Source organism: Colobus angolensis, unplaced genomic scaffold (genome assembly GCF_000951035.1).
Source record: "Colobus angolensis palliatus isolate OR3802 unplaced genomic scaffold, Cang.pa_1.0 Scaffold409, whole genome shotgun sequence".
Lineage (NCBI taxonomy): Eukaryota > Metazoa > Chordata > Mammalia > Primates > Cercopithecidae > Colobus > Colobus angolensis.
Genome location: NW_012117477.1, coordinates 1,159,951 through 1,176,758, shown reverse-complemented (window position 1 = coordinate 1,176,758; position 16,808 = coordinate 1,159,951). Strand labels below are relative to the sequence as shown.

At 33.1% G+C, this 16,808-nt stretch overlaps 1 protein-coding gene across 6 annotated transcripts in view; it reads left to right on the top strand.

The window, feature by feature from the left end:
* Positions 1-16,808, top strand: part of EPHA7 (EPH receptor A7) — a 178,354-nt gene that overhangs the window by 46,777 nt on the left and 114,769 nt on the right. For all 6 annotated transcript variants that reach the window (XM_011956033.1, XM_011956031.1, XM_011956032.1 and 3 more), the window contains exons 4-5: positions 14,629-14,784; positions 16,017-16,352. In XM_011956033.1, the coding sequence (XP_011811423.1) occupies positions 14,629-14,784; positions 16,017-16,352 (492 nt within the window). The remainder of the gene's footprint in view (positions 1-14,628; positions 14,785-16,016; positions 16,353-16,808) is intronic.

Sequence of the window (16,808 nt, the reverse complement as noted above, 5' to 3'; positions counted from 1 at the left end):
AAAAACTAGTGATTTCTAGTTGTTAATTCCAAAGATATATTACTATAATTATTGACTATATGTCAAAATACAAATATATCTTGTTTTATAATCATGTATCACAATTAAATATTTGAATAGAAAATGTATGTATTTTAATCCAGATAACTATTTTGACGATTGTTGAAGACATATGCACTCTAAATTGTAAGAGTGTATACCATAATTCAGAAGAAAGTACTGCATTTTCAGAATTCTCCGTTTCCTTTTAGTATAATTTTATTTAAAGGGGTAGTGGAAGAAGTAATTTACTAAAAAAAAAAATGAAATAATGATATAGATACTAAGGCGAAGCCAATGTATGAACTTAACTATTATATTTTTCATGTGAAAAGTGGAATGTTTAACTAACCATATTGAATAGCACTTAGGCTGTTATAGCTGCAAGCACAATGCTTTGGAGTTAGCCACTCAACACATTTCATCAACAAACAGAAAACTATTTAAAAGTTTGGACAACCTATGCCATTTGAGGCCATAACTTAGAAGGAAAATTTATAAAGCAAAGATGTAATGGAAATAACAAGCAAAAAGCAGTGCTTCTCATCTTGCTAAAAATTGTTTTCTCTAAATTCTAATTTTATGAAATATTGTATAGCATTCAACACTAATATATGATAAGAGTAGGATTTCAGCCTGGGAAAATCAAAAACCTTAAAACCCTTATTGACTCTATGTCTAGACATTATCTTTTAACATCTGTAGCATGAGAAGATTACTTTCTAGCCTCTTATTTAAACAGCTGCTAACTTAAACTGCAAAATAATCGTGTTGAAAAAATGACAAAAAGAATAGTCATACTCTTACAAGGTTGTAACTCCCCTTTTTGTAATTGCTGGTATTTGGCAAGTGTTACCCCTTGTTTTGCTGTGCCATAGGTAGTATGCTCATTATGGTGAAATGAAATGAAAGCATAAAGGAAATGTTCAAGCATCAGATATCTCCTTTATCATTGGTGTTCATCCACTGACAAATGTTTATTTTACAAGTTCTTATACAATGCTTGATTATTCCTAAGTAATATAAAAATAAATCATTCACCCCTTAGCTTTTAGATATTTTGTTTATTCAGATGCATGTAAAACTAGTTATCTTATCAGTCTTTTGTTGAACATTTATCCAAAAGGGTAATTTAACTTAAATGTTGAAAAAAATATCGATTCTAAAAATATTGTCTGATCCATTCCACCTGGTATCCATCTGTGACAGTATGTCTTCACAATCTGTCATCTGCTTTTATCCTGTATGTTCTTAACCACTTCATTTGGGTGCAATCTTTGAACTGATTTTTTCCCTTCCTTATTTCTGGTGTTCTGATTAGTATAAATTGACATTTTCAAATCTTTAGTCAGGTTTGGGGATGATTTATACTAATTAATTAGGAAGATGTAATGTACCATCAGCTCTCTATACATATTCGTTTATAGCATCATTAATATAGAGATAGAATCAATCATTATATTCTAGTTTTTCATTTTCTTTGTAAGAACTTTCAGTGCATTTTTATTTGGAAATGTACACATTTACTTTATCATCATTTCCTATGAGAAAACAGTATTTCACTTCTAAATTTCTGAATTATTTCAGATTGAAATATATGCACATGTAGGTGTTGAGTCTATACTTTGCAGCGCTTGTCATTACAGTTGCCTGTCAGTATCAAGGGGGGATGGGTTACAGGATCCCTTTGGATACCAGCATCCACAGATGCTTAAGTCCCTTATATAAAATGGGATACATAGTATTTGCCATTATTGTATACAAATGTAGTATTTTATACAAATATGTATATTTATTTACAAATATGTATACATATTTGTATAAACTATGCACATCCTTTTCTATACTGCAAATAATCTCTAGATTACTTATAATATCTAATACAATGTAAATTATAGGCATGTAGTTGTTATATTCTGTTGTTTTTAAAATTTGCGTTTTTTTATTGTTGTATTATTTTTTGTTATTTTTCCCCAAGTATTTATTATCCATGGTTGGTTTAATCCGTGGATGCAGAACTAGTGGATACAGAGAACTGACTGTGCTTTTTCTGAGTTCACTTTGAATATTAAAGTACTTTACAGTTTTGCCTGGTTTATAACTTGAAAAAAGTAAAGTAGTATATATACATATAAATAAGCTTTCACCTTTAGTTTTGTCGTGCCCCTCCATAGGTCATAGATCAAATGAATTAATATATCTCAGAGACATATGAAATGTAATGAGAAACCAAATATACAGAAGGGTATGTGAGTATATTTGTGTATTTATGCTCATAATGAAAGAAAACAAAAGATGTAATATCCCATTGTTTTTAAATTAGTTTTTTTGCTTATGCTACAATTGTTTAAAGATTTAAAAGAGAGCCAGTAAGAAATAAATTGAAATTATTTTTCATAAGAAAGAATCAGTGATATTTCTGTTTTCCAATAGAAATGTTAATTATTAGAATTTATTTTAATAGTGGCCTGTCTAGTTCCAAATTACCAACAGAAATGAATGTTATTGTATGGCAACTCTCAGTAACCTAAAACTAGAATATCACTTTTTTTGAATTTGGATAGGTCTTGTATTTAAAGAAAAACAGTTTTTTAAATAATCCAGAGCAGGAAAAAAACTATTATTCTTTAAATTTTTGTCTTGGAAGCAACCCTGAAATTATAGTTTTGTTATAATTTATAATTCTCAGCGTAGTTGTTTTCCTTCTCTTGGACCTTTTCTCTCCTGTGTTCAGAGAAGATATTCAATTATATGCTCCTAAAATGCTTTTAATCTCATTTGTATACTTTTTCTTGTTACTGTGTTAAGGATGCTTACAGAATGATGTTAAAATCATTTAAAGTATTTATCTAAACATGGCTGTGCAGTTGTCTCCCTGTGCAGCATAACAAGGAGACTTAAAGACTGAAAGCCCGTGAAGTATCTCTCCTTACTTTTGTAACCAAGGCTTCACTGCACATCAGTCCTGTTGTTCCATTACTATGAAAAATTTAGTAAGTGGTGTCAGTGAATTAACCTTTAGTAAGTGGGATGGTGTCACCAGATGCATAATGCTGGAAGATGAATAAAATTCATTCATTCTTCCATTCAGTAAACATAGATTAACCTCCTGCTATGTGCTGGACATTGTGCTAGGCTTTGGGAATCCATGGATACATATATTATAATCTCTGAACCTGAGGGGTTCATAATGAGTTAGAGGACACATACATAAAGAAATAATTATGGCAGTGTGAATGTCATAATGATGGTATGTTGTATTGAGTGAAACTGTTCTCCTAAGTAGCTTAAGAAGTCAGAAAATATGGAGGAGGTAAAGCATTTAACTGATTCATGAAGAAGGGATGTTATTCTTTTAAAAAGAATGAAAGTATGTAGGGTTATTCCTTACATATGTAGCTACTTTTTCTGCAGAGTTTGTTTTAAAAAACAATTAAATGATATTCTGCTAGTGGTTACGTTGTCTTTTTGCAAAATTCTATGGATGCAAAGTTAATAGGATATGGATAGAGAGAGCTGTGGCAAATTATTTGCTTGTGTGTGGAGGTAAAAATCAGGAATTAATTAACTGGTTTTCTATTATGAAGGAGTAGAAAGTATGAAAATACAGTCAGAATTCTTACTAGCTTGTTTCTAAAAATTCTATATATCTTGCGTGTGTGTGTGTGACCTTTTCCTTCTCCTTTTTTTTTTTTTTTTTTTGAGACGGAGTCTCGCTCTATTTTTATAAGGATTTATTCTGCTTGTTATTTTCTTTTATTTCTAAGAATTAAGGATTGAGTGAATATACTCATTGTCCTGATGCATCCATTTAATACATCATGCTTCAGGGTAAACTGATTTCTTTATGATCTCCAGAAAATTTTCCACTGACATAAAAGAAATGATTATTTACCTCCACACATGTTCAAACTGCCTTAAAGGGCTTTAGGGTTATTTGCTTCACAAGACTTAGTATTGATCCACATTTTATAACTGACTGAATAAGGAAACAGAGTCTTCAACCAAATAGCCAGAAAGATTGCTTTAACTGACAGTTTTGCTTTAATAATTTTTTAAATTATCGCAGAAAACTGGTAGTGAAAAGCCCATGTGTTGGACTGCTGTGCATAGAAGTACAGGTCTTTATTTTAGGAAATTAAGATGAAATTAATTATCTTCTTTTTAGCTATGGATTTTTCAAGGCTTTTTCCACAAATATATAGATTTAAATATATCATGGGAGAAAAATTAATTATTGACAAGCCACTCACAAGATAGTCTAATTTTAATCCTTTGAATTGGACTAAAGTTGCAATTTTTATGAACTTGAAGTAACCTGACCTTATAGAATATTCTGATATTGCCAGATCCTTCATTAGCCTCATTGAAAATCAAGCCAATAACTGCCACAGATAGTTCTCCAGTTTATATATAATTGGTCAGTAATGTGTCCCTACACACTTCCTGTGTGTCTAACTGTGCTGAGTAGTTTTCTCATTTCACATTGATGAAATGCTACAGCTTTGGCAGGAAAGGTGACTTTAGAGTTTATAGTCACCTCTGAAATAGGAGATAATTGGGCATGCTGTAAAAGATACAAATTAAGGTACAATATTTATAATTTATAGAAGTAATTTACTATTAAATATCAGAAATTTAATTAGCTTAAGCTCATAATCCACTGATTATCCATACCATTTGAAGCTAGTGGTCAAAAGGATAATGTGGTGTTTAGAGATCATCATTATTTGTCTTTTTAGCTGATATACCTTTTTGGTCCATTGCCTGCCTGACACGGTAATAGGTACATAGTATGCAAATAGTAATTATTTGGTAGAGGAATGAATACTGGCCTATATTTGATTAATAATTAATTTGTATTTCTTATTTGCTTACACATTTGGTAAAGTGGTTCAGAGGTTGTCTGGGGTACTACAGTGGTATCAAAACTTTGCTTGGAAATTGACATTGTAAAATAGTCACAGTAGTTAACTATTTATTCAGTGCTTAGTCTTTTCCAGGCAGCATACTAAGTTCTTCACATGAACTATGCACTGTAATTCATAACAATCTTATAAGATAGTCTTATTATTATTTTCTCTATTTTATGTATGGGAAAACTGGACTCAGAACTTGAGCAAATTTGTAAAGGCCACACAGCGAATGCATACTAGGAGAGCAGCCAGTCTTATCATTGATATAAAGGACATGTCATCCTGCCTCATTAGGATCATTGAAGTCAGGCCTTATATAGTGAGACTGACATTGTCTATCATTCAAACTATGAATTTTATCTTTTGATAAATGTGTTAAAAATGATTATGTAACAGCAAATGTAACGATACTTAAAAAGAGGAATTATCACTCATATTTTTTAACATAGAGCCTACACTCTCTGATCTTTCTCAGTATGTTTTCATAATGAGAATGAATAATAAAACTGATGTGCAAAATGTTTGGTACTTTAGTAAATATAAGAGAACGATTTGAAAATAAACTTGGCAATGGCATAAATGCTATTGAAAATTGTGCCTCCTGTCTGAAATCTTCCAAACACTAATTGTGAGATAAGAACTCTCCTAATTGTTGCCTCTTGTTCATAAAGCCGTGTCCTCAAAGAAGATTTTTAGTAGAATAAAATAGTGCTGTGTCACAAATAAGCCATACTTTTTACAAGTAAATAATATAATGTTTGAGTTTATGAAGCTAACTTCCCCTAATTTAAGTATTTTTAGTCCTTGGGAACCCCAGAATAATACTGTTTTGTCACAGACTTGAATTAGAGCTAAAAGTACTTTATTTTAGTACTTTTCCTTTCCAGTTACTAGATCTTGAGATTTCATAGTTCATTTTTTTTTTTTTTAATCTATAGGGTGAACTCTCAGAGAAAACCTATGAGGACATTATTGAGTGACATCCAGAAGGGTTTGCATTTCATTTTGAATCTTTCCTTTTTTGCACAAGTTGATTCTTTTTAGTAATTTACATGACTTAAAAATTCTATTTCTGGATACTTATCTGCATGAACCGAAATGAATGTGCACATCTTCGGAAATACAGACAGGGTTCAGCAACAATGGCACAGTGAAAGCTAGAGGTAAACTGGTAGGCAGACGGATCTCTGACAAGAATCAGGCACCCTCAGGGGTGCCATGCAGATGCAGGACAGGCCTTGTAGAACCCTTTTTTTAACACTGTTGCTTGCGAAGGCATCTCTGAAAGACTAAGTGGGTGAACTCTGTGTTTCTATATGGCATATTTGTAGGGGTGGTTAGGCTGATGATGGTAGAAAAGTACTTTTTTTTTTTTTTTTTTGAGGCACAGTCTCTCTCTGTCACCCAGGCTGGAGTGCAGTGGCGCGATCTCGCGATCTGGGCTCACTGCGAGCTCCGCCTCCCAGGTTCACGCCATTCTCCTACCTCAGCCTCCCGAGTATCTGGGACTGCAGGCGACCGCCACCATGCCCAGCTCATTTTTTTGTATTTTTAGTAGAGACGGGGTTTCACCGTGTTAGCCAGGATGGTCTTGATCTCCTGACCTCGTGATCCGCCAGCCTTGGCCTCCCAAAGTGCTGGGATTACAGGCGTGAGCCACCGCGCCCGACCGGAAACATACATTTCTTAAAGATAGCATTTCAGTTAAAACAATTGGAAGGTAGTTTAACAGCTAGATATTTGATTACTGTGTTATTGTTATAAACAATCATTTGCAGATAGGAATATAAAAAATAACTACTATGTCTATAGCACTTTAGAGTTAACAAGGAAATAAGGAAGTAGAAGACTAATGTGAAGTGACTTTGTCCCAATTGTGTGCAGTAAATGGTGGAGTGGATTTGAACACAGATCCTTTGAATGAAAATCTGAATCTCTTTCACTGTATCATAGTACCTCTTCAACATAGGCTCATATTTATAAAGTAGAAAACATAACAAGACAAAAGAATCATAGAACATTCTAACGACTATTTTTTCCATTTTTTATCATTTGAGTAATGACGTCAGAATTATAGTGATCATTTGGTGGAATGAAGAGTCCAGACCTCAACTAGATTCTTAACATATTCTGAAAATTTAAGTAAAGATGTGTTTACATAATGCTTTGCTTCATTTCATTTTACATTCTAAACTTTAAAAACAAAACTTTTTAAAGCTTCTTATTTTACATGTTTTTCTTTCCTACTATATGGTAGTAAGAAAACATCAAATAATCAATTAAATAAAACAAATTAATAACACACACACACACGTAAAATGCCTTGAAATGAGTTTTTCTTGTTAGTTTTAAAAATCCCCATGTTATCATCAAGCACTTAAGTACCTGTTATGAAAACATTTATATTCTGCGTGGTATCTTTTCTAAACTCTTGCATGTTAGTTCCAGGGTGATAGAGATGATGTTTCACAAACTGTAATATACTCATTACATCATGTTGTTTTTATCCTCCCTGCCCGCTGTTCATTCTCAACATGAAAAATCATAGCATATTAGTGACAGGAGGTCTGTATTTTAGGCAGACTTTTTAAATTATTCCCACTGAGGTACCGTCAATAGGATTAAAATACAGATTCTGGATCTGTCCATCCCAGATGAGGTCAGTTCTTTGAGCGGTGGGAGTACTATTTCTATAAGCTGTGCTTTCCCGTTTGCCTTATAGAAACATAGATATTAATATGACACAAATATTTGAAAGCTCCTATGGAAACAGACTGACGTTGCCTGAATTAAGATAAATATTCATCTGCAATAAATAAAATAACAGCATTCATTAGAATTCTTAACTACGTTTGTATGTAGATTTTACAATAATGTTAAAGCCCAGAAAGTTTCAATTACGGAACAATCTACTTATAGTTCATAATTAATAAACCCTTTGCAGCTGCATAACTGTGGCCGGAAACATCTGCAAAGCCTTATATTTTACACACAGACATACATAATTCCTTCAGAAAAAGTTCAGTTGTGCTTAAAATCACAGGTCTGGAAATGGAGTAAGACCTGAGGAAGCTCAGTCAAGTTGTATTCAGTTAACTCATGGGGGAGAAGTGGAGAGAAGGGAGAAGGAAACCAGCCCTCATCTGGCAAAGTAATGTAGGTGAAAAATAAGAATGTTTAATATCTACTCAGAAATTCAATCACAAATATTTGTATAAAATATATCAAAAATCTCTCCTAAATGTAAGCTTGGTTTTTGTAAGACTATTTTTAAGTGATAAAATTATTATTCCTGAGATAAAAGATAAGCTATTATTTATGCAACTCAAAAACTACATACTAAATTAACAAATAGATTAAAAGAATACCTTGATAATAGATTTCTAATAGTCTTAAAAACAATCCATAGGTAATTTCTTTTTTTAGTTTTTAATTTTTGTGAGTACACAGTAGTTGTACATAGGTAATTTCTTTTATGTAAATGCAACTTTATAACATTTGATGCATATAGAGTATATATGTTAGAAAAATAAACTAATATAAGCAAATAAAATTTACTGTTTTTTTTAATATTTGTCAATTTAAATGTTCAGATTTGAGGGTACATTACTGATTTTTTTTTTTTTTTTTTGAGACGGAATTTCTCTCTTGTCACCTAAGCCCCACGCTGGATGGAGTGCAGTGGCGCCATCTCAACTCACTGCAGCCTCCGCCTCCCAGGTTCAAGTGATTCTCCTGTTTCAGCCTCCCCAGTAGCTGGGGTTACAGGTGCCTGCCATCACGCCTGCCTAATGTTTGTATTTTTAGTAGAGACAGGATTTCTTCTTGTTGGCCAGGGTGGTCTCAAACTCCTGACCTCAGGTGATCTGCCCACCTTGGCCTCCTGAAGTGCTGGTATTACAGGCATGAGCCACTGTGCCCGGCCCTGATGGATTTTATAATAAGAGCTTTATTAAGATATAATTCACATATCATACAATTCCCCCATTAGAATGTACAATATATGGGTTTTTGTTATAATTACAGAGTTGTACAGCTATCACTACAAATCATTTTTAGAACATTGTAATTACCCCAAATATAAATCTTGTATCTATCAACAATCAAATGCCATTTTTGCTTAGCACCCCATCCCCTGAAAACTACTAATCTGTTTTCTGCATCTATCGATTTGCCTATTTAGGATATTTTATGTAAATTGAATCATACAATATGTTGCCTTTTATGACTGGATTCTCTTATTTAGCATGTGTTAAATAAAATGAATGTCTGTATTTAACTCCTTTGAATTGGTGGATTATATTCCATTGATTTAATTCATTCAGTAGTTGATGGACATTAGATTGTTTCCACTTTTTGGCTACTATGAATAATTCCACTATGAACATTAATGTACAGGTTTTTGTGTGCATATATGTTTTCATTTATCTTGAGTATAAGTAACAATGCTTATTCTTTTGAGGAACTGGTAGTCTTTTTGAAAGTGGCTGCACACATTTCCACAAGCAGTGTAGGAGGGTTCTAATTCCTCCATATGTTCACCAACACTGCTATCTTTTTGGTTATAGCCGTCCTACTGGATGGGTGATTTTGATTTGCATTTTCCTAATGGTTAATGATGTTGAACATCTTTTGAAGTGTTCAGTAGCCATTTGCACATCATTTTTTATGTGTTTATTACTCATTTGTATAGCTTTCATGGAGAAACATCAATTCAGATTCCTTGCCTATTTTTGATTGGCTTATTGATAGATTTTAGTTTATGCATTTTTAAAAAATTCTTGATAATATCTAATTTTACCTCCTCAGTGCTTTAGGGGAGATATTTTATTATCATGTATTCTTTAGAGACTTTAATAGTCCAAGAAAATACCTGGAACCTCCAGGATGTTGGTACTGAACACCTGTAAAACTTTTTTTAAAATATAGAAATGTCTAAGCCCTAATAATGATTCAATTATTGTGATAGAGTCAAGACAGTGGTGTCCTATCAAAGCTTTCCTAATGTGCATCCATGGGGGATAGCAAGCAAGATATGGATTATCAGTGCCTTAATGTTCAGGATGGTGTGTAGTATGTCTAAGATAAAAGTTAGTGCTTAAGACTTCCAAAAAATGAGTCCATTAAGGATCAGGAAATCTTTTTTGGCTGTAAAAGAACTCTAGAAGTAGGTGGATTTTCTAACAACAAGATTGTGGGAAGGGGGATCCTTAGAAATATAATCAGGTAAGATTTCTCCCAAGCATGCACCTATAGGTCATAAACCTAAAGAACTGGACCAAGTATGGGTATCTGCACCCCCATTCAAGAACAAGATACATTCCATTACTATCTAATTGCTTAAGCTAAAGAGGCATGGAAATGTATGGCTTTTGGATGGCCTTTAGGATTGTTCGTTTACAGTTGTTATACGAGTACCCCAATTGGTCCACTGACTGCATAATGCAAGTATAGATTCAGAGGCCTGGCATCCCATTGCTTAAACAAAACATCTATTCAAGACAACTATGGAATATGTGATTGTTAGGAGAATTTAATGGAGAATCAGCATAGAAGGTTTTGGTATCAACTCTCTTGTATGTTTAAATATATTTGATTTCAGAATTTTGGTACTTTTTTATTCTTAAATAATTAATTTATAAATGGGAAACCTGATTGCCTTTCATGTTCTTTGTTAAAAATTTTGAATTACAAATATTATTTAAATCAATTTTGTGGGGTAATATATTAAATAGTTGAGATTAAATATAATAAACTACATTTATTTCATAATAGTAAATAATATAGCAGATCTTACGATTTAATGTGTTATAATATAATTTAGATATATTGCAGTAAATAATATTATTATTCTGGTATATAGAAGTTTCATATATTTTCTAGATTTCCTGTTTCTTTGATGGTTATGGTTTTGCATTTAAAGAACAGACTAAGCAAAAACTTGCTTAACATATGAAATCTGACAAGATTACAGGTTTAAACTCTAGGATAAAGAGCTTATTTTATTCATTAAGGCCCTAAGGACTAAAAGAACAGTCAAAAGAATCAGTCCTAGGCCTTCATGATATCATGGAAAAAATACTGTTATTAAAATAAGAGGTGAAATATTATTTTTACAAAAGTAATTAAATATTTAAAACAAATTTTATGTGTATCCCTAATTTTTATAAATATAGTGAAACTACTTTTAAAACAATGTTCAGTTAGAAAAGCAAAAACATCAAAAGACACAGTTACAATGCTATATTTCTTAAGGTAACTAACTTTATCCTAGAGCACATACTATATCAAAGAGCACATGCTATATCAATTAAAGTTTGCTTTGAGTTTACGTGCTATTGAACAAATTGAGAAATAAAGCAGAGGAAAAATGTGTAAAACTACAACTCCTAGAATGTTTTTGTTGTATACTTCATAATTATGTATGAAGGGAATTTATCTCTAAGGTTTCAGAAGGCATTTACCTCTGAAGACTTTACTAGTAGTTTCCAGAAAACCAGCTGCATTTAGAGAGAGGAGTAATTGCCTCGATTTTCACACAGCTTTTCTGGGAGTAATTGGTGAGCTCATCTAACTTTTCTGTATGTGTGTATCTCTCAGATATGCCACTTTACCCTGCTTTATCTCACTGAGTATTTCACTGTAGGTATTTTGTGTAGATATCTTATCACAATTTCTAATTTTAAGAGCATCTGTTACTGCTTTCCCAGTCTTTTTCCACCCAGTGGATCACTGTTATCCTAAGAGGTACCGCTTTTGTTTTTGCATGTTCTTGGCTTTACTCTCAACACCATTGCTCCAACGCTTTTGTACTTACTTTTAATCACTCTAAATTGGTAGTTTCCTTTGAGATCAAATGAAAACTCGCTCGCTTCAGCTTATTATTTTCAGTAGTAACTGAACTGAGACAAAATATTACTTCAAAGAAAAAATGTTAAGACTTTTATGATCACATTTTTCCGGTATTGCCTTTATCTATTTAATGATAGTCATACATATATTCCATAATTGTGCAGGTATCATCAGTGTCAAAATTCATAGTGAAATTGAGAATATCAGTTTAATATCTCTTCTTAAGGTATGCTAGGATATTATTTCATAGCTTTCTAAGTTAAAGTAATAGCTTTCAATTAGTAAAAATATATAATAAAAATAATAAGGATCCATTGAAAATTAAATTTTAGGGTAGCTAAAGCCCGTGAGTCCCATTACATAAGTGTCAAACTTTGCCTCATTTAACAGTAAATGATGATGGTAGAATAGCATAAGGCTGAGTGGCAGTAGTCCTGTGTTTTAAATCCAGTTTTATTCTAGACAAACAGAATTATTTGAAGAACTCAGGTTACTTTTGCTTTAAATTTGTTTTCCCATCTGCTAAAAGGGTAACAAAATTCAATGTAATTGGAAAGTTAAGTGATAAGAGTTTGAAATTTCTCTGCATTAGGTATCATATAGATTCTTGAAATCATGTAAGTTGAGTAAGGATTGCACCTCATTTGTGGGAAAAGGGGAATCAGCCTTTATTTAGAGGCTTTTATTTGGAACAGGAGAATGAGAATTCTGAGGAATTGCACTAGTAGACATCATTTTGGAAATGTTAAATCATGTTGCCATTGTCCCCCCATAACCTCCTTGCCCTGTAAAACAGTAAACATACACACGATGTCATCAAAAACTTGTCAGCACACACCTCTTCTTGGTCTGTATGTCTACTTTAGTTGTTTGTTTTACTTCTCCAGGCCTTGATGTCTCAGACAGAGAGAGTTGTGAGTAAAGCATTGCCTTCTATGTTTTATGGAATGTTGTCTCTGATCTTTGAATTGCAAATAATTCATAAAGCAAGATACAGTGAATATTTTTAAAAAGAAGAATTTCCATCCCAGAAGTCTAAGCTAAACCCTTTATCCTTTCTATTAACCATATTTTTTAATGTGACAAGATCATATCTTTAGGAACATTTTAAGGTTTTATATTTTTGTTATAATATTTAGTAATCAATATCATTGTTCTCTGTGTGCCTTATATTTGTAATAATTGCTATTGAAAACAAGTGAAGATGCATTATGCTTCTTTGCCTAATGTTTTTGTAACTGCTTTCCTCTTGTATTAATTGAGAAGCCAACTAAAGACAACATAGCCAACTGGCTTCTGAGGGCAATAGTGGGTCGTAAATTTACAATGAGATGGTTTTAGCCCTGTATAAATCAATGTATCTATCTATCTATCTATCTATCTATCTATCTATCTATCTATCTTCTATCTATTGATCAATGGATCTATATTCACGACATAACATACCTTTAAATTGAGTCTTTAAATTATATAAAATACCTATCTTGTTAATGTAAATCTACTTTCTTGATGCCCCCTAAATTATTTTGAGCTCCCAAATATATCGAAATTGTGCAATAAAAATCAGCATTTGAACAGAAGTTAATGGATGACTCAACCATTTTCTGGAAACGATGACATCTCAGTACGTTAGGATTATTCCTGCTTTCCATGTCCCCCAGAGTGAAAAACGTAGTTAATTTTCTGCACAATACCCAAGTAGAGAATATTAAACGAACTTTCTGCCGGTAAATTAAATGCTAAATTTTTATTTATGTTAAATTTTCCCTAACTTTTGTTCACAGATATAATTTTCTTTTTGCTAAATATGAAGGTTACTAAAATTTACTAAATATGAAGAATAGATGGAATTTCTTCAATATATATTAATAAAAATTATTGAAATAATGAAAAAATAACTTGCTAAATTTTCATTGAAGATAAATATAAATATATGAAATGTCCAGTGATATTAAATGGTACACTGTTACTGGATTTAATTACAGAATCTAAATGAATAAGAGCAACTTCATTAAGAGGTGACAGAAATGCTCTCTGTCCATCTCTGTTCATTGCTGAAAACAGTTGCTGTGTTAGTGTGATTGCACCCTAACCCTCTCTCAGCAGAGGACAAACAGGGCCATAATCTACTTGCCGTTGATGGCTTTCCCCTTGTTTCTGGTGGTGCAGCCATCTCCTATTCATAGGATTTCATTATTGTTAGTAACAAAGAAGTTCACTTAGTGGAAACCAACCTGCCTTATAACTTAAATTGGTTGAAATTATATCTTGGAGTTTCCTGAAAATTTGGGGAAATATAGTTCTATCATTTTTCAGGTGAAAAATTTTACATAGTTATTGTTTCTAGTCTGATAATTAAAGTTACATTAATATTTTTCAACATGAACCAAATCAACATGTCAAAAGTTAGTTTAAAGCTATATTATATTAAGAAAACATAACTTGAAGTGTTCTAATGCAGACCAACAAACAAGTTAATTATGTTGAAATCAAAGTTAGATTTGAATTGTATATCAGAATTAAATGTTCTAAGGTTTTGTCTAAATAAATTATGCCTGTATTCAGTTTTCTGCTGTAGATTTTGGCCTGATGCCAACTGCAGGTGCAAGTTTGCTGTATCATTTTGTTTCTATTATTTTGTTTTATAATGAACTATCATAACATTTGGCTACTGAAATACCCTAAAATGAATATTTTATCATAAAGAGCTTGTTTTTCATACATCAGATTTAATATTTGATTCATTGCTAAGTAATACAATTTTTCTTTAAAGATCGATTTGCTCTCATGTCTCAATTTTTGCTTTCTTTTGCATACCCAGCCTGTGGCCGTGGGTTCTACAAGTCTTCCTCTCAAGATCTTCAGTGCTCTCGTTGTCCAACTCACAGTTTTTCTGATAAAGAAGGCTCCTCCAGATGTGAATGTGAAGATGGGTATTACAGGGCTCCATCTGACCCACCGTACGTTGCATGCACAAGTGAGTTGTACTATGAAAGTAAAGAAGGACTTTCCAATTCCTTCTACTCATTTGTACTGTTGTGACATCAATGAAACAGATACTGAATTTGTGATACATTCTTAATTATGCTTAAATATTAAAATTATTTTAAAATATTAAGATACGAAAATATTTTTTTCATAAGCAGATAGGTTTAGTAATATAAATATATCTTATATCAACTTTGGTGTTATTTCTATGTCTGCAAAATTAAGATGCATTTTAATAACATTTTTCACATGTATCTCATAAGAATCATAAGTGAAATTAAAAGTTATTAGGGTCGGCCAGACAGAGTGGCTCATGCCTGTAATCCGAGCACTTTGGGAGGCCAAGGTGGGTGGATTACAATCACCTGAGGTCAGGAGTTCGAGACCAGCCTTACCAACATAGTGAAACCCTGTCTCTACCAAAAATGCAAAAATTAACTGGGTGTGGTGGCTCCCACCTGTAATCCCAGCTACTCAGAAGGCTGAAGCAGAAGAATCACTTGAACCTGGGAGGTGGAGGTTGCAGTGAGTTGAGATTGTGCCGCTACCCTCCAGCCTGGACAATAAGAATGAAACTCGGTCTCAAAATAAATAAATAAATAAGTTACTAGGGTCTTGCATGAATATTAAATGTTATTAAAAAGTAAGGCCTTCAGAATTAAAATTCCATTACCAAATACAGCAGATCTCACTAAATAGAGCAAACCTCACATCTTGGTTCTTCAATTAGTGAATGTTTGAGAGACCCAAATCCAAAGCCAATCTCAGACATTGCTATAAATTATTCTTGAGTACATTAAAATGAATAAATGTATTCCCCGTTATATAGTTAAAAGGAGAACTATTTTTAAACTACTGCACAGCTGTTTTTTTTAGGTACATTAACTGTACTGTTTTAATTGCTTGGAAGAAAAATAGCTAAAGACTGCGGCAAAAGTACAAAGACAGTTGTTATACTGTTTTCATTTTGACGTATTAAAAGGAAAATAAATAAAGCCTCTTGCCAAGTGAATTCAAGGAAACTTTTATACAGCTTCTCTAGTAAAGATAATGAAATGTTTATGTGAAAGAAAGCATTTCAACTCGTTTTCTCTTCAGTAATTGAGCCACTAAGCTTAATGCCTCACACGGATCCTTTTGTTCTTTTTGTTTGCATGTTTTTCTTTGTTTGTTTGTTTGTTTTTCTGTTTTTGCTTATTTATTTATTCTTGGTTTCCCAAGGGCCTCCATCTGCACCACAGAACCTCATTTTCAACATCAACCAAACCACAGTAAGTTTGGAATGGAGTCCTCCTGCAGACAATGGAGGAAGAAACGATGTAACCTACAGAATATTGTGTAAGCGGTGCAGTTGGGAGCAAGGCGAATGTGTTCCCTGTGGGAGTAACATTGGATACATGCCCCAGCAGACTGGATTAGAGGATAACTATGTCACTGTCATGGACCTGCTAGCCCACGCTAATTATACTTTTGAAGTTGAAGCTGTAAATGGAGTTTCTGACTTAAGCCGATCCCAGAGGCTCTTTGCGGCTGTCAGTATCACCACTGGTCAAGCAGGTATGTTTTCTGCTTATCTTCACTGAATGGAATAATGTGACTACCTAAATAAGGTGTCTTGCTTGAATATTTAGTTAGTTTCTCTACACAGAGCTTGATTCTTCCAGCTTGTTGATTATTTACAGCTTTAACTTTTCCTGTTGCTTGTTATACCATTAGTGTACTCATTAACATCTTCAGAGATCTGGCAGGAGAAATAAAAGGAGATAAAATTGGCCGGGTGCAGTGCCTCACACCTGTACTCCCAGCATTTGGGGAGGCCGAGGCGGGCAGATTACGAGGTCAGCAGTTCGAGACCAGCCTGGGCAACAAGAAACCCCATCTCTGCTGAAAATACAAAACTTAGCCAGGCATGGTGGCACACGCCTGTAGTCCCAGCTACTTGAGAGGCTGAGGCAGGAGAATCACTTGAACCTGGGAGGCAGAAGTTGCAGTGAGCCGAGATCACGCCACTGC